Raw genomic sequence first — 23,524 nt, forward strand, 5'->3', positions numbered from 1 at the left:
CGCCAATTGCGCCTGCGAGGAAGAAGTCACGTGGCAGCCGGAAAGCGTGGCGGCTGCTGCTAGAGCTTCTCCCTTTACCGCCCGCAAGGAGCTGGGACGACAACAACGACGTCGTTTCCGTTTCCACCCCCTCTTCCTTTTCCCGTCCTCGAGGACGCCGTGCCGGGCCAGTGTTAGCCTCCAGCCCTGGTTTTGGAAGGCGACAGAAGTCATGGCGATGTTTGAGCAGATGAGAGCCAACGTGGGCAAGTTGCTCAAGGGTATCGACAGGTCTGAGCTCGGTCGGAGGAAGCGCTCTGGCCAAGCGGGGCGGAGGAGAGGGTTTTCCGGAGACAGCAAGGGGTGGTCAGGGTCCTGGGCTTCCCGCGGGGTGGGGTTTCTCTATCTTCCTGGAGGAGGAGATGCTTAAAGAAACGGCACTGAGCTGGGGGTAGTGGCTCACGCCTGTGATCCTAGCACTTTGGGAGGCCGAGGTAGGTGGGTCGCCTGAGCCCAGGAGTTAGAGACCAGCCTGGGCAACAGCCACACCCCGTCTCTAAAAGAAAGAAACAAAAGCACTGCAAAGGCCTAGAAGCGAGAGAGTCTTGGTACCACTCAGTCTCTTCGTGAATTGCCTTAAGGTTTCCTTCTCTGCTCCGCCTCCTTTGAGTGCTTCTTAATCTCTCCCCTCTCTGCTCCTTACGTCATTCATTCTCCACACGTTTACTAAAATAAACTGTCAGTGTTAGGCAATGCTGGGAACCACAGGCGAATCAGACAGCGGCAGATCATGCCTTCACGGTCTGAGTTCCCTTTCCGTAAGGGAGACAAACCTGACAACAGACAGCGATAGCCTAGCCGGGAGAGGTTAGAACTGAAATGGGGGAAGCAAAGGCCGGAGTGTTCAGGTGGACATGGAGAAAGTAGGCAGAGAGGCAGGCCGGAGAGGATGGGGCTGGATCAGGGTGGAGGCCTGAGCAGGGGAGGAAGGGGTGAGTAGCAGACACATTCAGGAGGCCAGGTGTACAAGCTGCAGGGACTGACTGGCTCAGAGGTTGAGGAGGCATCCTAGGCAAGACCCAGGGCTCCAATGGAGTTTAGAGCTTAGGCGAGAGGTCTGGGATGTGAATAAGTTTTACTAGAGATTATACTGGACATAATTCACTACCTGGATAGAGCAGGTGGCCAGTGCCAGATTTAGAGGGGAAGAGTGGGAGGAGCAGGTTACAGTGGCCCCTTGCTCCATAAGGTGGCTGGCCTCAGCTTCTGTCTCCTCTGTGCTCACCTATCTTGATTCTCCTTTAGGTACAATCCTGAGAACCTGGCCACCCTGGAGCGCTATGTAGAGACGCAGGCCAAGGAAAATGCCTATGATCTGGAAGCCAACCTGGCTGTCCTGAAGCTGTAAGTGTCTAGCTCTCTGTCTACACTCCCATTTCAGCAACTAGCAGGGTGCCACTCCCAGTACAGGGCAAGGGGGTGGCTGGTAGTATCCTGCACGATGCAGCATCTCTTGGTGTGCAAGACTAGGAAGCCAAGGAAGTTGGGACAGGAGGAGGGATGGTTTGAAAAATCAATTGCCGGGTGCGGTGACTCACGCCTGTAATCCCAGCACTTTGGGAGGATGAGGCGGGCGGATCACCTGAGGTAGGGAGTTTGAGACCAGCCTGGCCAACACGGAGAAACCCCATCTTTACTAAAAAATACAAAATTAGCCGGGCGTGGTGGCGCATGCCTGTAATCCCAGCTACTCAGGAGGCTGAGGCAGGAGAATTGCTTGAATCCAGGAGGCGGAGATTGTGGTGAACCGAGATCACGCCATTGCACTCCAGCCTGGGCAACAAGAGCGAAACTCCGTCTCAAAAATAATAAAAAATCAATTAGGGTGGCCGCAGGGGCTCATGCCTGTAATCCCAGCACTTTGGGAGGCTGAGGCGAGAGACTCACTTGAGCCAAAGAGTTCGAGACCATCCATGGCAACATAGCGAGACCCGACTCTATAAAAAAATTTAAAAATTAATGTAGCGGTGTGTGGCTGTAGTTCCAGTTACTTGAGAGGCTGAGGTGGAAGGATCGCTTAAGCCTGGAAGATAGAGGTGCAGTGAGCCATGATAGTGCCACTGCACTCCAGCCTGGGGGACAGAGTGAGACCCCTCTTTTTCAAAAAAAAAAAAGAATTACCAATTTGGGTGACATGGCACAACCGTGTCTCTACAAAAAATTAGCTGGGCCCAGTGGCGCACGGCTATAGTCCCAGCTACTTGGGAGGCTGAGGCAAGAGAATTGCTTGAGCCTGGGAGGCAGAGGTTGCAGTGAGCCAAGATCATGCCACTGCACTCCAGCTTGGGTGACAGAGTGAGACCCAGTCTCAAAAATAAATAAAGATTAATTACGGAACACATGTACGGCTAATATATTAAGCAAACATGTAGTTAAATCATTATAAATGAAAGCCTACATAATCGCCATTTATGTTGCAAAGTTATTGCTAGCACCACAGGCTCTTTGCCCCATATGCTGTATGCCAACCAATTCCCCTACTCCCCCGTGCTCTCGTGGCCTGGCCTTATGTGATGGTTTACTATGCATGCATACATCTGGCTCAGCTCAGGTTTCCCTGCTTTGAACTTGATACAGATGGAGTGCATACAGCACAGACTCTTCTGCATTTGCCATTTGCTACTCAGCACTGGGTTTGTGAGATCCATCCAGTTTTTTTGTTTTTTTTTTTTGATATGGCTGCAGTTGTCATGGATGTACAGCTCTCCACTGTGTCACTTGTGTGGCTGTCCTAATGATCTCTTCTGGCTCTTGATGGACATGTGGGTTCTTCCTGCCCTTTTTTTTTTTTTTTTTGAGACAGGATCTTCTGTTGCCCAGGCTGGAGTACAGTGGCACAGTCATGGCTCACTGCAGCCTCAGCCTTCTGGACTCAAGCGATCCTCCCGCCTCAGCCTCCTGAATAGCTGGAACTACAGGCATGCACCACCATGCCCAGCTAATTTTACTTGGGTGCTTTCTTTCTTTTTCTTTTTTTTTTTTTTTTTCTGAGACAGGGTCTCACCTTCTTGCCCAGGCTAGAGTGCCTTGGCGTGATCTCGTGATCTCAACTCAGTGCATCCTTTGCCTCCCAGGTGCATGTGATCCTCCTGCCTCGGCCTCCTAAGTAGCTGTGACTAGACGTACGCACCACGATACCCAGCTAATTTTTGTATTTTTAGTAGAGACGGGGTTTTGCCATGTTAGCCAGGCTGGTCTCGAACTCCTGATATCAGGTGATCCGCCCATCTCGGCCTCCCAAAGTGCTGGGATTACAGGCTTGAGCTACCCACCTACCCAACCCCGCACCTTCTGTTGTCCTCTTTTGCAAGGGAGGAATCTGTCAGCCCCTCAGTTTCCTTTATCTGCTCCTCAGCCTTTCAGTGCCTCTTAATCTCTCTCTCCTCTGCTCCTCGTGTCATAAATAAGCAGTCCAAGGTCACTCAGCAGGGAAGTTTAAACCGAGGCAGTCTGGCTCTGGTTCCTTAGCCACTACTCCAGACCGCTGCTGCTGTTCTCATTTGTTTATAAATCACTCAGCAGTGTCTGCCCCATTGGGTAGTTGTGAGCATTAACCGTCCCTGTTCACAGAGGAGAAAAGTAGGCTCAGGGAGGTGAAGGTTACACAGCCGGGAAGCACTGGGATTGGTATTGGAACCCAGGCATGTCCAATTCCCAAACTCCAGAATAAAGCAGTGGACAGCCTGCCTGGCACGTGGTGAGGATTGGGGACTTGGAGGTGCCACTGTGGCCACGTCTCTTGTTCTTTTTCTTAGGTACCAGTTCAACCCAGCCTTCTTTCAGACCACGGTCACCGCCCAGATCCTGCTGAAGGCCCTCACCAACCTGCCGCACACAGACTTCACCCTGTGCAAGTGCATGATCGACCAGGCACATGTATCCTTCCAGCACTGGGGCCGGGGGGTGTGTGAAGGGGCCAGAGTCAAGGTGCATGAATTCCCGGGGAGATGGTCTGTAGGTGCATCCACAAACAACAAAGTGCCTGCTCTGGTCCAGCGTGGCAAGGTGCTGGACCGTGCTGGGACAGTGTGGTGACTGAGACAGGCCTGGGCCCTGTCTTCACAAAGTTCTTGCAGTCCGATGAGGAGACAGACAGTGATAGACTGGAGTGGTCAGGGTTGGGTTACAAGAGTCGCAGCAGCCGGGCACAGTGACTCACGCCTCTAATCCCAGCACTTCGAGAGGTCAAGGTGGGTGGATCACCTGAGGTCAGGAGTTCGAGACCAGCCTGGCCAACATGGTGACACCTCATCTCTATTAAAATACAAAAAATTAGCCAGGCACAGTGGCACACACCTATAGTCCCAGCTACTCGGGAGGCTGAGGCAGGAGGATCACTGGAACCCGGGAGGTGGAGGTCGCAGTGAGCCGAGATCGCGCCACTGCACTCCACCCTGGGTGACACAGTGAGACTCTGCAAAAAAAAAAAGAGCCAGAGCAGGCACCTGACCATTTGGGTGGGGGAATATGTGGACATGAACACAGCCATCTGTATTTACATTCTATAGAACAATGTCTGGAAAGGTGGAAAGGTACCCAAGAATTGCAAATGACTGTTACCTCCCAGGAAGGATGGCTGTGAGACGGGAGGGAAGACCTATTTTGCCACTGTTCACTCTTCTGTATTTTTAACTAGAAACTGTATAAACCAAGGCCTCCTGGAGGAGGGAACATCTAAAACAAGGAGTTAGGTGAAGGGGTAGGCAAAGGTGATCCAGGCAGAGAGGACACTCATGGGCTAAAGGAAGCAGAGCTCGGTGCTGTCTTTCAGGAATAGTAGAGGAAGCTTGACATAGGAATGATTTAAGGTGGGTTTTTTTGTTTGTTTGCTTTATTTTATTTATTTATTTATTTTTGAGACGGAGCCTTGCTCTGTCACCCAGTCTGGAGGGCAGTGGCGTGATCTCGGCTTACTGCAACCTCCACCTCCCAGGTTCAAGCTATTCTCCTGTCTCAGCCTCCTGAGCAGCTGGGACCACAGGTGCATGCATGCCACCATGCCCAGCTAATTTTTGTATTTTTAGTAGAGACGGGGTTTTGCTATGTTGGCCAGGCTGCTCTCGAACTCCTGACTTCAGGTGATCCGCCTGCCTCAGCCTCCCAAAGTGATAGGATTACAGATGTGAGCCACCGTGCCCAGCCTATAGGTTTTATTTTATTAGTAATAATAGTAGATTTTTTTGTTAATATTTTCTTTCTTTTTTTTTTGAGATGGAGTCTTGCTCTGTCACCCAGGCTGGAGTGCAAAGGCATGATCTTGGCTCACTGCAACCTCCTCCTCCTGGGTTCAAGTGATTCTCCTGCCCCAGCCTCCCAAGTAGCTGGGACTATAGGCACGTGCCACCACACCAAGCTGCTTTTTGTATGTTTAGTAGAGATGGGGTTTCGCTATGTTGGCCAGGCTGGTGTCGAACTCCGGACCTCAGGTGATCCACCTGCCTTGGCCTCCCAAAGTGCCAGGATTACAGGTGTGAGCCACCAGGACTGGCATGTCATTTCTCATCTTTTGCCATTAGAAACAGTCCTGCAGCCAACATCCTTTCTCCTGCATGCACCTGCAGGGGAAATAAGCTGGCTTCCTTTTCCAGCTTTTTCTGAGCTGAAGCTTTGGAAGAAAGCAGCCAGAAGAAGGAAGGTGGGGAGGGGTGATCTGGGGCCCAACCTTAGGCTCCAAGGCCAGTTTTCCTTAATGCTTCCTCCTCCCAGCAAGAAGAACGGCCAATCCGACAGATTTTGTACCTTGGGGACCTGCTGGAGACCTGCCACTTCCAGGCCTTCTGGGTAACTTCCCTGGGGTCCAGGGGCAAGGGAGATGGCAGGGCCATGTGGAGCTGAGTGCTAAAAGTAACAACGGTGCACACTGACTGGCTTCCTGCATTGGCGGTGGGCCCAGTGCTCTGCACGTGTGTGTTTGTGGAATTATCATCCTCTCGCAGAGCAGGTACTCACAGGTCATCCCCGTGCCCACAGGCTGAGGCCGACCCTTTCCCCTCTCTCCCGTCTTTCCATTGAGCCCTCTAGTACACACCGTTGATCAGAAGTCCTCCAGTGGCTGGGTGTAGTGACTCACCCCCGTGATTCCAGTACTTGTGGAGGCCAAGGTGGGAGGATTGCTTGAGGCCAGGAGTTCCAGACCAGCCTGAGCAACATAGTGAAACCACATCTCTACAAAATTGACAATTAATTGGGTGTGGTGGCATGTGCCTGTACTCCCAGCTACCCAGGAAGCTAAGGTGGGAGGATCGCTTGAGCCTGCGAGTGAGCCGTGATCACACCACTGCACTCCAGCCTGGGCAATAGAGCAAGACCCTGTCTCAAGAAAGAGAAATTCTCCGTCTCTTCTGCCTGTCTGACACGCTCTGCCCTTCTTGCTCTAACTGGAACCTGGCCCCCGTCTTCTGCAGCCCCCTGAGTGGGAGCCTAGATCACCTCCTGGCTCCTATCTCTTCTGATACCCTCATTTTTTTTTGTCGTTTTTTGTTTGTTTGTTGGTCTTTTGGTTTTTTTTAGATGGAGTCTCACGCTGTTGCCTAGGCTGGAGTACAGTGGCACGATCTAGGCTCACTGCAACCTCTGTCTCCCGGGTTCAAGTGATTCTCCTGTCTCCCGAGTAGCTAGTACTACAGGCACGCGCCATCACGCCCAACTAAATTTTATATGTATTTTTTATTTTTATTTATTTTTTTTTTTTGAGACAGAGTCTCAGTCTTGCCCAGGCTGGAGTGCAGTGGCGCGATCTTGGCTCACTGCAACTGCCGCCTCCCGAGTTCAAGCGATTCTCATGCCTCAGCCTCCTAAGTGGCTGGGGTTACAGGCATGTGCCATCACACTGGCTAATTTTTGTATTTTTAGTAGAGACGGGGTTTTGCCGTGTTGTCCAGGGTGGTCTTGAATTCCTGACCCCAGGTGATCTGCCTGTCTCAGCCTCCCAAAGTGCTGGGATTATAGGCGTGAACCACCACGCCACGCCAGAAACCCCCAGTCTTGAAGTGTGTGTGTGTCATCACTTCCTGCCCAGTATCAGTCCCTCTGGTGACTGCTCTTTGTTTCTTGAAGAATTCAGGCCCTGGCCAGCACAGTAGCTCAACGCCTGTAATCCCAGCACTTTGGGAGGTTGAGGCAGGTGGATCACCTGAGGTCGGGAGTTCAAGACCAGCCTGACCAACGTGAAGAAATACTGTCTCAACTAAAAATACAGCATTAGCTGGGTGAGGTGGCACATGCCTCTAATCCTAGCTAATCGGGAGGCTGAGGCAGGAGAATCACTTGAACCCGGTGGGTTCAACCTCACCCAGAGGTTGCAGTGAGCTGAGATCATGCCATTGAACTCCAGCCTGGGTGACAGAGTGAGACTCCGTGTCAAAAAAAAAAAAAAAAATTCAGCTCCTTCTCACTGGCGCTCTCTACCACTCCTGCCCTAATTCTTAGATGCTTAGAAAGTAACACAGAGGATCCTTTGACCACCCAGACCTCTGGGTCCCTTGCTCTCTTGGCCAGCTATCTTGTACTACACCTGACCTCAGCCCTTCTCTTCCAGTCATACCCCAGGCCAGTTCTCTGCACATTAGACCTCTGAGGCATTTATTTTCTTTCTTTTTTTTTTTCTTTTTCTTTTTTTTTTTTTTTTTTGTTTGAGACAGTGTCTCGCTGTGTCACCCAGGCTGGAATGCAGTGGCACAATCTCAACTCACTGCCATCTCCGCCTGCTGAGTTCAAGCAATTTTTCTGTCTCAGCCTCCCAGGTAGCTGTGACTACAGGCATGCACCACCACGCCTGGCTAATTTTTGTATTTTTAGTAGAGACGGGGTTTCACTATGTTGGCCAGGCTGGTCTCGAACTACTGACCTCAAGTGATCTGTCCGCCTTGGCCTCCCAAAGTGCTGGGACTACAGGTGTCAGCCACCACACCCAGCCTTCTGAGGCATTTTTAAAAATTGATACTGATACTTGGGTCCTGCCCTCACAGAGTCTGATGTAATTGGTTCAGTGTAGCCTAGGCCTTGGGATTTTAAAAAGTTACCCTGGGTGATTTGGACATCTGACCAATGTTGGGAGCCACTGCTATCACCAATAATGGCTTCCCTCCTCCCCCCGTGAGTTTCCAGCATCTCCACTCTCTGACCGCTTCCTCCTACCTTCTCAGCTCACCCCCACAGGGTCTCCATCCCCACATTCTTGGGCCTGACCATTAGCTCCAACCTTCTTTCTCTGCAGGCTTCTCTATTCCGCTTCCTTCTCTTAAATCGCATGTGCTGGCTGGGCATGGTGGCTCACACCTGTAATCCCAGCACTTTGGGAGGCCGAGGTGGACGGATCGCCTGAGGTCAGGAGTTCAAGACCAGCCTGACCAACGTGGAGAAACCCCATCTCCACTAAAAATACAAAGTTGGCTGGGCGTGGTGGCGCATGCCTATAATCCCAGCCACTCGGGAGGCTGAGGCAGGGGAATTGCTTGAACCCGGGAGGCGGAGATTGCGGTGAGCCGAGATCATGCCATTGCACTCCAGTCTGCACAAGAGCGAAACTCCATCTCAAAAAAAAAAAAAATCGCATGTACCTCCCCTGTCCCCAGGTGCAGCTACGGTCTTGCTTCCTTCCCCAACTCCTGGACGTTTCCTCATGCTTTATCTGTCTCCCTTTCTTCTCACCTTAACTTATGATCTGGCTTCTTGTCTCGGGAGAAAATAGAAGCAGCCACTGTAGAAATTGCACCTGTTCCTATCCCAGACCCTGACATTTTATGTGCAGCTGAGAGCATACTTTTTTAAAAAAATTCTTAAACATTTTATTTTTTATTCAAGTAAGAAATTATTGATTAGCTTCAGTTAATCCCACAAAGAAAATGATCAAATGCTTAAAATAATAGAGTTTACTAGTTCTACAACTGTTCTCACTAGCAAACTAGCAAATGAGATGTGTTGGAGATCTTAGATCTATTCCATGTAGCAGATAGACAGGTTTTTTTTGTTTGTTTTGTTTTTTGAGGCAGGGTCTCTGTCGCCCAGGCCGCAGTGCAGTGATGCAAACACAGCTCACTGCAGCTTCGACCTCCCAGGCTCAAGTGATCCTCGCACTTCAGCCTCCTGAGTAGCTGGGACTACAAGGCCCACGCCACCACGCCTGGCTAATTTTTGTATTTGTAGTAGAGGTTGGATTTCCCCATGTTGACCAGGCTGGTCTTGAACTTCTGGCCTCAAGTGATCCTCCTGCCTCGCTTCCCAAAGTGCTGGGATTACAGGTTGAGCCACCACGCCCGGCCACAAATCTGGATTTCTGCCCACCTCACTGGCTACACCTTCCCAGCATCCATGTGGGGGATTCCCTCCCTTTTGTTGGAGGGAACCTGTACCACAGAGCTGACCTTTGAGCAGAAATCTGAAGGAGTTGCGGGTGGTAGCTATGGAGGAGAATTCCACACACAGGCCCTGAGGTGGGCAGGTGTCTGGCGGGTTTGGGGAGCAGCAGGGAAGCCCCTGTAGCTGGAGCAGGGTGAGTGAGGAGCGAGTAGGCGGAGTGTGTGAGGGCACAGAGGTGACAGGCAGATTCTGTGTGGCCTCATGGGCTATGGTAGGAAAATTGGCCTTTTCTCTGAGTGAGACAGAAGCAAGGGGAGGTGGCTGAATACACTTAGCCAATATGTGTCTGCCCCCTTTCTCAGGGCTCTGGTTTCTGCCTGCCAGGTTCAAGCCTCACCTCCAGGATTTTGGGCAAATCATTTAGCTGCCCTAGTCTCCTCATCTCTAAAATGGATATAACTTACATCACAGGGCTGCACTTAGAAGAATGGCTGTAGCATGTGGGGTCAGTGCTCAAAATGGTAGCTGCTTTTTTTTTTTTTTTTTTTCCTGAGACGGAGTATGGCTCTGTCGCCCAGGCTAGAGTGCAGTGATATGATCTTAGCTCGCTGCAACCTCTGCCTCCCAGGTTCAAGTGAGTCTTCTGCCTCATCCTCCCAAGTGTCTGGGATTACAGATTTCAGGCATCCACCACCACACCCAGTTTATTTATTTATTTATTTATTTATTTATTTATTTATTTATTATTATTATTTTTTTTGAGATGGAGTCTCGCGCTGTCGCCCAGGCTGGAGTTCAGTGGCGCAATCTCAGCTCTCTGCAACCTCTGCCTCCTGGGTTCAAGTGATTCTCCTGCCTCAGCATCCCGAGTAGCTGGGTCTGCAGGCACATGCTACCACGCCTGGCTAATTTTTTTTATTTTTAGTAGAGACGAGGTTTCACCATGTTAGCCGGGATGGTCTCAATCTCCTGACCTCATGATCGCCCGTCTCAGCCTCCCAAAGTGCTGGGATTACAGGTTTGAGCCACCACGCCCAGCCAGCCTAATTTCTGTTTGTTTTTTGTTTGTTTGTTTGTTTTTTGTTTTGTTTTGTTTTGTTTGAGACAGAGCCTCCCTCTGTCGCCCAGGCTGGAATGCAATGGTGTGATCTCGGCTCACCACAACCTCCACCTCCTGGGTTCAAGCGATTCTCCTGCCTCAGCCTCCTGAGTAGTTGGGATTACAGGAATGTGCCACCATGCCCTGCTAATTTTGTAATTTTAATAGAGTCAGGGTTTCTCCATGTTGGTCAGGCTGGTCTCGAATTCCCAACCTCAGGTGATCCGCCTGCCTCAGCCTCCCAAAGTGCTGGGATTACAGGCATGAGCCACTGTTCCTGGCTAATTTCTTTATTGTTAGAAGAGACAGGGTTTCACCCTGTTGGCCAGGGTAGTCTCGAACTCCTGACCTCAAGTGATCCACCCACCTCAGCCTCCCAAAGTGCTGGGATTATAGGTGTGAGCCACCGCACATGGCCTGGTAGAGCTACTATTCTTGTTAACATTACTGAAGGGGTGGGTTGCCCCTCCACACCTGTGGGTGTTTCTCGTTAGGTGGAACGAGAGACTTGGAAAAGAAAGAGACACAGAGACAAAGTATAGAGAAAGAAAAAAGGGGGCCCAGGGGACCGGCGTTCAGCACACAGAGGATCCCACCGGCCTCTGAGTTCCCTTAGTATTTATTGATCATTCTTGGGCGTTTCTCGGAGAGGGGGATGTGGCAGGGTCATAGGATAATAGTGGAGAGAAGGTCAGCAGGTAAACATGTGAACAAAGGTCTCTGCATCATAAACAAGGTAAAGAATTAAGTGCTTTGCTTTTGATGTGCATACACATAAACATCTCAATGCCTTGAAGAGCAGTATTGCTGCCCGCATGTCCCACCTCCAGCCCTAAGGCGGTTTTCCCCATCTCAGTAGATGGAATATACAATGGTTTTACACCGAGACATTCCATTGCCCAGGGATGGGCAGGAGACAGATGCCTTCCTCTTGTCTCAACTGCAAAGAGGCATTCCTTCCTCTTATACTAATCCTCCTCAGCACAGACCCTTTACGGGTGTCGGGCTGGGGGACGGTCAGGTCATTCCCTTCCCACCAGGCCATATTTCAGACTATCACATGGGGAGAAACCTTGGACAATACCTGGCTTTCCTAGGCAGGGGTCCCTGCGGCCTTCCGCAGTGTTTTGTGTCCCTGGGTTCTTGAGATTAGGGAGTGGTGATGACTCATAAGGAGCATGCTGCCTTCAAGCATTTGTTTAACAAAGCACATCTTGCACAGCCCTTAATCCATTTAACCCTGAGTTGACACAGCGCATGTCTCAGGGAGCACAGGGTAAGGTTACAGATTAACAGCATCTCAAGACAGAAGAATTTTTCTTAGTACAGAACAAAATGGAGTCTCCTATGTCTACTTCTTTCTACACAGACACAGTAACAATCTGATCTCTCTTTTCCCCACACATTACTGATATGAACGTTGTTGATAACGTAAGATTACCAGTGTAGGCTGGGAGTGGTGGCTCACCCCTGTAATCCCAACGCTTTGGGAGGCCAACGTGGGCAGATCACTTGAGCTCAGGAGTTTGAGATCAGCCTGGGCAATATAGTGAGACCTCGTCTGTGTAACAACAGCAGCAACACAATCTTAGCACTTTCGGGGGCTGAGGCAGGAAGATTACTTGAGCCCAGAAATTCAAGACCAGCCTGGGCAACGTAGTGAGACCCCATCTCTATAAATAAATAAAAATTAAAGCAAATAATTTAAAAAAGTAAACATTGTGAACATCACTTCCCATCACAGCAAGCCCTGGATGAAAACATGGACCTCTTGGAAGGTATAACTGGCTTTGAAGACTCTGTCCGAAAGTGTAAGTCCCTCTCTGAGGCTGGGCTCCCCAAGGGGAAGGGGTAGGGAGTGGCAGCCAGGTCCGGGGGGACAGCTCCTCACCAGTTTTGTCTCTGACCTCCACAGTTATCTGCCATGTGGTGGGTATCACTTACCAGCACATCGACCGCTGGCTGCTGGCCGAGATGCTCGGGGATCTGTCAGGTAACGCCCTCTGGGTCCTGGTGCACATCTGGGAGGTTGGGGGTGGCTAGGGCAGTGGACCTCAGTCAGCTCCTCCAACGGGCCTGTCCGGGTCTCATCAGATCAGCATGGAAGGCCCAGCCCAGGGAGGAAATAAGAACTTGGTATAAGACAGTCTCTGCCTTGAGGGAGATCCTGTGCCATTTGCTCATTTATTTTGCATTAATTGAGTGCCTACCGTGTGTCAGGCAGTGTGCTAAACTGGGCGCGCAGCAGTAAACAAAGTGGGATGGCTCCAATTCATTCTCATGGAGGTAGCAAAGCACATGGCGACATGTAGGTGTCCACTGGTGATTCATGTCATGAAGGAAAGCAAGACAGCTCACAGACCAGCGGCATCTGAGCCCTTACCTCGGTAGAGAGAGGCCCATGGCCTGAGGTAGAGCAGAGGAGGATAGTAGAGCAGGGCCCTGACTTGTAACGTTCATGGGCGGGGTAGCCAGGGTGTATGTGGCCAGAGCAGAGTAAGCATGGGCGAAAGTAGAGTAGTGGGGGTTGGAGGGGCATCTCCAGGTCATGTGGGGCCTCAGGAGGACCATGTCCTTTCCCCTGACTGAGAAGGAGCCACCGGAGGGCTCTGAGCAGGGTAGGGCTCTGATCAGATGGATATTTTTTAAAGATCCCCCCAAAAACAAAAAAAGAAAAAATAACTTATTTGCTTACTTTTGCAAAAAGAAACGTAGAAAAGGAAGTCAAGAAATTAAGGAAGGCCGGGCACGGTGGCTCGCACCTGTAATCCAGCACTTTGGGAGGCCGAGGTGGGCGGATCATCTGTGGTCAGGAGTTCGAGACCAGCCTGCCCAACATGGTAAAACCCCCTCTCTACTAAAAATACAAAAAATTGCTGGGTGTGGTGGCGTGCACCTGTAATCCCAGCTACTTGGGAGGCCAAGGCAGGAGAATTGCTTCAGTGCAGGAGGCGGAGATTGCAGTGAGCTGAGATTGCACCATTGCACTGGTGATAAGATTGAAACTCCATCTAAAAAAAAAAAAGAAACTAAGGAAGGCCACGTGCGATGGCTCATACCAGTGAGAGAGGCAGATCACGTGAGGTCAGGAGTTCGAGACCAGCCTGGCCAACATGGTGAAACCCTGTCTCTACTAAAAATACAAAAATTAGCTGGACATGTTGGCATGTGCCTGTAATCCCAGCTATTCGGGAGGCTGAGGCAGGAGAATCACTTGAACCCAGGAGCAGAGGTTGCAGTGAGCCAAGATCACACCACTGCTTTCCAGTCTGGGCACTTTTAGTAGAGATGGAGTTTGACCATGTTGGCCAGGCTGGTCTTGAACTCCTGACCTCAAGTGATCTGCCCACCTTGGCCTCCCACAGTACTGGGATTATAGGTGTGAGCCACTGCATCCAGCCAAGTAAAAGCTAACTTTTTTTTTTTTTTGAGACGGAGTCTGGCTCTGTCACCCAGGCTGGAATGCAGTGGTATAATCTCGGCTCACTGCAACCTGCTCCTCCCGGTTTCAAACAATTCTCCTGCCTCAGGCTTCCAAATAGCTGAGACTATAGGCCTCTGCCACCTCGCCCAGCTAATTTTTTTTTTTTTTAAGCAGAGATGGGGTTTCACCATGTTGGCCAGGCTGGTCTTGAACTCATGAACTCAAGTGATCTGCCTGCCTTGGCCTCCCAAAGTGCTGGGATTACAGACATGAGCCACCGTGCCTGGCCAAGTGGAAGCTAACTTTTATTGGACATTTTATGTCATGCATTATACTAAGTGCTTTATATCAGGTAGATGTTTTACATATTTAACAGTGAAAGGAAATTAAAGAATGAACATGCCTTAGAATTGAATATAAAAAGAATTACATGAACCTGTATCAAAATGATAATAGTCGCACAGAAAATTATTTCAGGCAACTGAACACTATTCTGGCCATACATCCTTACAGGCAGTTTTTTTTTTTCTTTTCCTTTTAGAGATGGGGGTCTTACTTTGTTGTGCAGGCTGATCTCAAACTCCTGTGCTCAAGCGATCGTCCCACCTCAGCCTCCCAAAGTGTTGGGATTACTGGTGTGAGCCACCGCACCTGGCCCTGGCCAGCATATTTTCTAAGGGCAAAAAAAGTGTATTGTGGCCGGGCACGGTGGCTCACACCTGTAATCCCAGCACTTTGGGAGGCCAAGGTGGGCGGATCACCTGAGGTCGGGAGTTCCAGACCAGCCTGACCAACATGGAGAAACCCCGTCTCTACTAAAAATACAAAATTAGCCAGGCGTGGTGGTGCATGCCTGTAATCCCAGCTACTCGGGAGGCTGAGGCAGAATTGCTTGAACCTGGGAGGCGGAAGTTGCGGTGAGCCGAGATTGCGCTATTGCACTCCAGCCTGAGCAACAAGAGCAAAAACCTCCGTCTCAAAAAAAAAAAAAAAAAGTGTATTGTTTCTGGTAATGATCATGTCATAATTTTGCAACCGTTTCATATAGGTTGTGGGAAAAGGTAGATAAATACGCTGCTCTTGTTAGGAACCAAGATTTTCCCAGGGAGAGAAAAAAGAGGAATAGAAAAGAAATTAAGGCAGAAGCCCCATGATGAGGCTGAAAGAGCTCACAGGCTCCCTCTGGCGGCCATTCAGAGAATGACCCGTGGAAGGGCAGGGGCGGAAGCAAGGAGACCAGGGCAGCTGCTGCTGTCCAGGAGATGCCAGTGGGCAAGGGGGGCTGCCCTGGCTTGCTGAGCCATGACTCTGTTGCCTCCCAGTCCCCTGGAACTGTGGGATCAGGCTGACTGAAGCCCCTTGCTGCCCCTGTCACCTGCAGACAGCCAGCTAAAGGTGTGGATGAGCAAATACGGCTGGAGTGCCGACGAGTCGGGGCAGATCTTCATCTGTAGCCAAGAAGAGAGCATTAAACCTAAGAACATTGTGGAGAAGATTGACTTTGACAGTGAGTGATGACCCACGACCTCGGGCTTTGGGGCTAAGGGGGTGCCCCTCAAGGGAAGCTGAGGCAGGGGCCCAGGGGACCTGGGTAGATCTGCTCATGTTCTGGGCTGGGAAGTCTGCACCTGCCAGATTCCATTCACCTTGTGTCTTGGGGCTCCCGCCCAGGAGGAATAGCGGGGAGCTGGGTGATCTTCCCTGGAACTTCTAGGCCCTGTGTCCTGCCCCATAGCACTCAGCAAGACTTCCTGGGGCCCAGCGGGGCCTCGCAGGGGGTCTCTGCACCCTTATTTGTCCCTGAGGCCTGTCTCGTTGGCCATCTTTTATTCTTGGGGTGCCCAAGCCTCATGGGTGATTCCACATTTTTGTGCCTCAGTTTTCTCATCTAAAAAATGGGGACAACGGCAACAGTAACTATGATAAACACTGTGTAGGTCCTTACACTTACATCATTTGATCCTCAGTTGCTAAATGATATAAATAGTATCATACCTACCTCATGGAATCATAAGTGTGAATGCATGTATAACACTTAGCGAAGAGCTAAGTGACCACACAGTTCATTAAATGTTCATTATGACCATCGTCTACACACATGTAACTAACACAGGCTCAACTGCTTGCTCAACTAAAAAGATTGCAGTGGCTACTCCGGCAGCGGGGGCTGCTTCACTGCCTCTCATTATGGCACTGAGCAGATATCCTGGAGCCAGGGAGAAAGGCACAGGCGGGCTGCTCCCTTCATCCCGGGTCTCCCCCACCTGCTTGAGTGTGATTCAGGTGTTTTAAAGATGTGTTTGGTACAACGTGGTTTCTTAACACAAACCAGCTAATTTTGTACTTAACTGGGGAACAGCATTGAGCAGGCAGCCATCTGCGCACTTGAGTCCGTGGTATCTCACCTCTAAACACCGCGTGACTGCTGTGTCAGGGTTCTCAGTGAGAACTCCAGCAAAAGATTGTGTAGTGAGGAAAGGGCCTCCTTTCTTCTCCCCTTTGGCTTCTGTCGCCCCACCCCAGCTTCCTGACCTTTTAGGTCACAGGTGGAGAGGGCAGTGCTGAGTTCTGTAGTGAGGAAAGGGCCTCCTTTCTTCTCCCCTTTGGCTTCTGTCACCCCACCCCAGCTTCCTGACCTTTTAGGTCACAGGTGGAGAGGGCAGTGCTGAGTCAACAAGGAAGAGGAGGGGAAGGTACGAATCTCAGGAAAGCAGGAGCCCAGCCCTGCTGGGGGAGTAGACGAGAGGGTTCCCTCTGGCTGAGTCCTAGCTCCATTGCTCTGTGTCCCGGGTCCAACAGGACACAGGATAGGTTCAAAATACTCGGGAGGCTGAGGCAGGAGAATCACTTGAACCTGGAAGGTGGAGGTTGCAGTGAGCTGAGATCGCTCCATTGCACTCCAGCCTGGGCAACAGAATGAGACTCTGTCTCAAAAAAAAACTTGAGAGTATCCTGCAAATAGTACATAGTAAATATTGTTATCATGTAGGTAATTACAAACAACACTTCCTTGGCACTTTTTTCTAAGCACCTCGTTTGGTCCTACAATCCTATAAGGTAGGTGCTTCTTAAAGATAGGAAGATGATGCTCAGAGATGTTCAGTAACTTGTCCAAGTGACCCAGCTGTTAATTGGCAGAGCTGGGATTTGAACCTAGCCCTCCTTGCTCCAGAGTCCATCTTTTTAAAATACTGCACCAAACTGCCTTTGTGATGGTAACCGGGGCCTGGAAGGAGTTTATGATCTCCCCCTAAAGAATTGTGGGCGCTGTAGCAGGTGGCTGGAGGTTTGTCTCCCACCCTTCTCACCTTCAATCTGGTCTCTCCTTCCCCACAGGTGTGTCCAGCATCATGGCCTCCTCCCAGTAACTTCAGGTGTTTAATAAAGATGTGTTGACTCAGCCCTACTGTCTCCTCCCTGGCTTCTTGCCTCTGCCCCGTGCCCACCAGAGGGAGGGAGCCCAGGAGCAGGCCTCTGCTCCCCCACCGTACCCCCAGCCCCCACCACACCACACCACACCCCATGGCGGGGTTTCCGCCTCCTTTTTCCCCTGCTTCGACTTCTTCCCTGGCCCCACCCTACCTTCCTGACCTTTTAGGTCTTGGGTGGGGAGGGCAGCACTGAGTCAGCAAGGAGGAGGGCGCACGAATGGGATGTGGCAGCCCAGCCCCGCGGTGGAGGCTGAGCACCCCGGGAAGAGTGAAGGCGAAGTTTCCCTCTGTCTTGGTGGCTCTGTTGCTTTGTGACCTTGGTCAAGGGACTGTGCCTCTTTTTTTTTTTTTAGACGAAGTCTCACTCTGTCGCCCAGGCTGGAGTGCAGTCGCGCGATCTCAGCTTACTGCACGCTCCACCTCCTGGGTTTATGCCATTCTCCTGCCTCAGCCTCCAGAGTAGCTGGGACTGCAGGCGCCCGCCACCATGCTCGGCCAATTTCTTGTATTTTTAGTAGACGGGGTTTCACCGTGTTAGCCAGGATGGTCTTGATCTCCTGACCTCGTAATCCGCCCGCCTCGGCCTCCCAAAGTGCTGGGATTACAGGCGTGAGCCACCGCACCCGGCCGGGACCGCACCTCTCTAATTCTCAGTTTCTTCATCTGCAGAAAGGGAAGAATAATGCACCCTTCTGAAATCTGTGAGGGTTTCTCCAGCCCTTGCCAGTAAAGGCCTGAGACTGGGGCCTGGCCTGTTCTGTCCTTGCTCTTAGAAAATGTGAGCCACAGGCCGGGTGCAGTGGTTCACACCTGTAATCCCAACACTTTGGGAGGCCAAAGCGGGAGGATTGCTTGAGCCCCACAGTTTGAGACCAGCCTGGGCGACAGAGTGAGACTCCGTCTCTTAAATTTAGAGACGGAGTCTCACTCTGTCGCCCAGGCTGGAGTGCAGTGGCGCAATCTCAGCTCACTGCAACCTCTGCCTCCCAGGTTGAAGCAATTCTGCCTCAGCCTCCCAAGTAACTGAGACTACAGGCACACACCACCACACCCGGCTAATTTTTTTGTATTTTAGTAGAGATGGGGTTTCATCGTGTTGCCCAGGCTGGTCTCGAACTCTTGGGCTCAGGCAGTCTGCCTGCTTTGGCTTCCCAAAGTGCTAGGAATACACACGTGAGCCACCGCGCCTGACCAAAAAGTTTATTTTAAATAGCTAGGCATGGTGGCGCGTGTCTGTAGTCCCAGCTATTTAGGAGGCTGAGGTCTGCAAATCACCTGAGCCCAGGAGGTTATGACGCCTGCAGTGAGCTGTGATCACACCACTGCACTCCAGCTTGGGTGACAGACCCTGTCTCAAAAAAGAAAATATAAGCCATTGTTAATTTCAGGCTCAGAAGTGTTTGTCACCAAGATTGCAAGCTAGTCCTCAGTACTATTCCATATGGAGAGACTTAATGAGAAAATTAGTATATATATATTTTTTCCTCTCAAGGTGTCATAGGTAGACAGCGCCTTCAGCCACACCATTCTTTCCAAGTCGCATCCCGCTCCCCTGGTTAGTGTTACCTGACAGGAGACCTGACTCACCTCACATGTTCATTCCTATCTTACCTGAGGAATTTGGGGCACTCCCAGTGGCCCTTAGGCAGTGCTTTTCCCCTGTGAGCATATTGCCTGGAGGGGTAGGGGGTTGGGGGAATGCAGGAATTAAAAAGACCCAGTAGAGGCTGGCTTATGCCTGTAATTCCAGCACTTTGGGAGGCTAAGGGAGGAGGATGGCTGGAAATCCCCTCTATGCAAAAGTAAAAATTAGCTCAGGTTGGGCACGGTGGTCCATGCATGTAATTCCAACAGTGGGAGGCTGCAGCAGGAGGATTGCTGAAAGCCAGGAGTTCGAGACCAGGGCAACAAAGCGAGACCCTGTTCCTATAAAAGTTTTAAAATTAACTGGGCCTGGCCAGGCACAGTGGCTCATGCCTGTAATCCCAACACTGGGAGGCCAAGGCAGATGGATTGCTTGACCTCAGGAGTTCGAGGCGAGTCTGGGCAACATGGTGAAACCCCGTCTCTACAAAAAACTACAAAAAAATTAGCCAGGCATGGTGTACACACATGTAATCCCAGCTACTCTGGAGGCTAAGGTGGGAGGATCACTTGAGCCTGGGAGGCAGAGGTTGCAGTGAGCCAAGATGGCGTCACTGCACTCCAGCCTGGGTAACAGAGTGAGACCATGTCTCAAAAATAAGTAAATTGGCCAGGCGCGGTGGCTCATACCTGTAATCCCAGCACTTTGGGAGGCCGAAGTGGGCGGATCACGAGGTCAGGAGATGGAGACCATCCTGGCTAACACGGTGAAACCCCGTCTCTACTAAAAATACAAAAAAATTAGCCGGGCGTGGTGGCAGGCGCCTGTAGTCCCAGCTACTCTGGAGGCTGAGGCAGAAGAATGTCGTGAACCCGGGAGGCAGAGCTTGCAGTGAGCTGAGATCGCACCACTGCACTCCAGCCTGGGTGACAGAGCTAGACTCCGTCTCAAAAAAATAAAAAAAAAAAGTAAGTAAGTAAAAATTAGCCAGGCACAGTGGTATGTGCCTGTAGTCCCGGCTACCCAGGAGTTTGAGGCTGCAATGAGCTATGATTGCACCACTGCACACCAGCCCAGGTGACAGCAAGACCCTGTCTCCAAAAAAGGAAAAGAAATGCCCCAATAGATGTTCATTACTTAGAGTAGACTGGCAGCTGCCCCTTGGTGATTTATCATTGGATGCTGGTGTGCATAAGCGTTGCCTTGGAGAGGGCAGCTGTGGTACCCAAGCTGCCAGCTGGCCTGACCTCCCTGTCTGCACTCACACCCAGCATTCCTCAGAGGGCCCTGCCTGTGGGAGCAGACACTCCTTGCCCTGGGGCCCAGACCTCAACAGGGCCCCAGTAGCCAGGAAGTGCCTAAATTCTGGGGACTGAACAAAAGGGTGCTTCTGCAGCTCACTGGGATAAAAAGAAGGACTGGGAGGCCTGGCGCAGTGGCTCATGCCTGTAATCCCAGCACTTTGGGAGGCTGAGGCAGGCAGATCACCTGAGGTCAGGAGTTTGAAACCAGCCTGACCAACATGGTGAAATCCCGTCTCTACTAAAAATACAAAATTAGCCGGGCGTGGTGGCGGGCGCCTGTATTCCCAGCTACTTGGGAGGGTGAGGCAGGAGAATCACTTGAACCCGGGAGGTGGAAGTTGCAGTGACCCGAGATCGCGCCATTGCACTCCAGCCTGGGCAACAAGAGCGAAACTGCCTCAAAAAAATAATAATAAAAAAGAGGACTGGGATGCCTCTACCACCCACGAACTTCGGCACATTAGCAAAAGGCACCCCTTCTGGGTGGGGACAACTCCCATTTACCCACTTGGCAGGTGCCCTTGTGGAGGATACAACCTGCACAATTGGCCATGGCTGCTCTGCAAGGGAAGAGGAAATGACCTTTTTCCTCTCCTCTGGGAACCACATCTCATCCTGCCTCACTGGGCTGCTTTCACTATCAGAGGGTCATACTCTGAGCAGCTAGGAGGTGGCTCTGGAGAAAAACTGCCTGAGTTCATACCCCAGCCCAGCCGTCTCAGGGCATGTGAGTTGTCTTCTCTGTACCTGTTTTACAGCTGGGGAAAGTAGTAATTGTACCCATGTCAGTAATTAACGCCTGCAAAGAGTTTAGAACAGCTTGGTAGGTGCAGTGGCTCATGCCTGTAATCTCAGCACTTTGGGGGCCAAGGCACGTGGATCATCTGAGGCCAGGAGTTCGAGACCAGCCTGGCCAACATGGTGAAACCCCACCTCTACTAAAAATACAAAAATTAGCTGGGCTTGGTGGCGGGTGCCTGTAATCCCAGCTACTCAGGAGGCTGAGGCAGGAGAATAGCTTGAACCAGCGAGGTGGAGGTTGCAGTGAGCTGAGATTATGCCATTTCACTTCAGCCTGGACGACAGAGTGAGACCTTGTCTCAAAAAAATAAGCCGGGCGTGGTGTATCACTCCTATAATCCCAGCACTTTGGGAGGCTGAAGTGGGCGGATCATGAGGTCAGGAGTTCAAGACCAGCCTGTCCAATATAGTGAAACCCCGTCTCTACTAAAAAACACAAAAATTAGCTGTATGTGGTGGCGCATGCCTGTAGTCCCAGCTATTTGGGAGGCTGAGGCAAGAGAATCGCTTGAACCCGGGAGGCAGAGGTTGCAGTGAGCCAAGATCATGCCATTGCACTCCAGCCTGGGCAACAGAGTGAGACTCCGTCTCAAAAAGTAATAATAATAAATTAAATAAATAATAAATAAAAAATAGCCGGGCGCAGTGGCTCATGCCCATAATCCCAGCACTTTGGGAGGCCGAGGCAGATGGATCAACTGAGGTCAGGAGTTCGAGACCAGCCTAACCAACATGGAGAAACCCCGTCTCTACTAAAAATACAAAATTAACCAGGTGTGGTGGCGCACGCCTGTAATCCCAGCTACTCGGGAGGCTGAGGCAGGAGAATCACTTGAGCCTGGGAGGTGGAGGTTGCAGTGAGCCGAGATCGCGCCATTGCACTCCAGCCTGGGCAACACGAGCGAAACTCTGTCTTAAAAAAAAAATAGCCAGGCGTGGTGGCGCGTGCCTGTAATCCCAGCTACTCAGGAGACTTGAGGTAGGAGAATTGCTTGAACCCGGGAGGTGGAGGTTACAGTGAGCCAAGATTGTGCCACTGCACTCCAGCCTGGGTGACAGAGCGAGACTCCATCTCAAAATAAATAAATAAATAAAAATAAAAGAAACTCAAATTGGTTCTGTCTCCAAATTCCATCCTGGTGGGTGCCTGTCATGCTCACTTGGGGTTCAGGGCTGCTGCTCCAGCTGCTTCCTGAGACATCTCTAGACATTGCAGTATTTGTTCATGTGCCCGCCCTGTGAGGACACACCCTCTCTAGTTGCCTACCCCGAAGTAGTGTTAACAATGGGATACAGCATTTAATAAATTCTGATTGAGGTCTTATGGGTTCAATGGTAAACCTAAAAACGCCTGTAGGGCACACTGGCCATACCCCTTCTCTCAGAGCCCCTCCTGGTCCCTTGGACATCAATAGACATCAGCTATTATTACTACACTGCCCATAGATGGCTGCCAGGAAGCAGCCTCAAGGCTGACAATTAAAGGGAGCCTTTAATTTAAACTTCAATGGCTGGGGCTATCGCCTCCATCTGGGAGCACTTGGTCTGGACGGTTTCTCAGAGTCCACCAGGAGCTGCTGCGAGAGGCTGATGGCCCATCCCCTGAGGACTTTTTCCCCCCAGGCCAGACCATGCATAAGAGTCCTGAGCTAGTTCTTCAAGTCAGGCTGGAGGAGGCCGCCCTGCCCTGCCCCACTCCGGCCCAGCTCTGGAAACAACCAACACGCCTGGGAGTCTGGCCAGGTCCTGGCACCTCCTAGGAAATCGGGCTGCTGCCTGGGCCTTGTCCCCTTCCTCTGCTGTCACTGGATCCATCCCTTCGTGTGCCTTTGGCAGAGGCAGAGAAGCAGAGAAGGATCCTTGCAGCCCCCACAGCTGGAGAAACCATAAACCATGGTGGGTTTTTTTTTGTTTTTTTTTTGAGACAGAGTCTCCCTCTGGAGTGCAGTGGTGGGATCTCAGCTCACCGCAACTTCTGCCCCCCGGGTTCAAGCGATTCTCCTGCCTCAGCCTCCCGAGTAGCTGGGACTACAGGTGCCTGACACCACACCCAGCTAATTTTTTGTATTTTTAGTAGAAACGGGGTTTTACCATGTTAGCCAGGATGGTCTCGATCTCCTGACCTCGTGGTCTGCCTGCCTTGGCCTCCCGAAGTGCTGGGATTACAGGCGTGAGCCACCGCGCCCGGCAATATTTTATTTTATTTATATTTTTGAGACAGGGTCTCACTTTGTCACCCAGGCTGAAGTGCAGTGGTGTGATCTCAGCTCACTGCAACCTGGACCTCCTGGGCTCAAGTGATCCTCCTGCCTCAGCCCTCCAGGTAGCTGGGACCACTGGCATGCACCACCACACTTGGCTCATCTTTTGTATTTTTTGTAGAGACAGGGTTTCACCATGTTTGCCAGGCTGGCCTCGAACATCCCGTGCCCGATGGGATGGTATTTTAAATAAGGTGATCCGGGAAAGTCTCACTGAGGATGTAGTATTTCCACAGAGACCTACAGGAGATGGGGCTGTGAGCCCTAGGGACTCAGTGTCTGG

At 51.1% G+C, this 23,524-nt stretch overlaps 1 protein-coding gene across 2 annotated transcripts; it reads left to right on the top strand.

The window, feature by feature from the left end:
- Positions 1-9: 9 nt before the first annotated feature.
- Positions 10-17,260, top strand: EIF3K (eukaryotic translation initiation factor 3 subunit K). 2 transcript variants are annotated; one of them, XM_054462594.2, is made up of 8 exons: positions 10-270; positions 1,285-1,383; positions 3,795-3,915; positions 5,746-5,820; positions 12,180-12,246; positions 12,351-12,428; positions 15,241-15,366; positions 17,196-17,260. In XM_054462594.2, exons 1-8 carry the CDS (start codon positions 212-214, stop codon positions 17,225-17,227), a joined length of 657 nt encoding a protein of 218 aa, XP_054318569.1. In that variant the 5' UTR covers positions 10-211; the 3' UTR covers positions 17,228-17,260. The 2 variants fall into 2 exon arrangements, with proteins under 2 accessions (XP_054318569.1, XP_054318570.1); XM_054462595.2 differs by having other exon boundaries at positions 42-260.
- Positions 17,261-23,524: the final 6,264 nt, after the last annotated feature.

This window comes from Pongo pygmaeus, chromosome 20, assembly GCF_028885625.2.
Source record: "Pongo pygmaeus isolate AG05252 chromosome 20, NHGRI_mPonPyg2-v2.0_pri, whole genome shotgun sequence".
In the NCBI taxonomy this organism is placed as follows: Eukaryota; Metazoa; Chordata; class Mammalia; order Primates; family Hominidae; genus Pongo; species Pongo pygmaeus.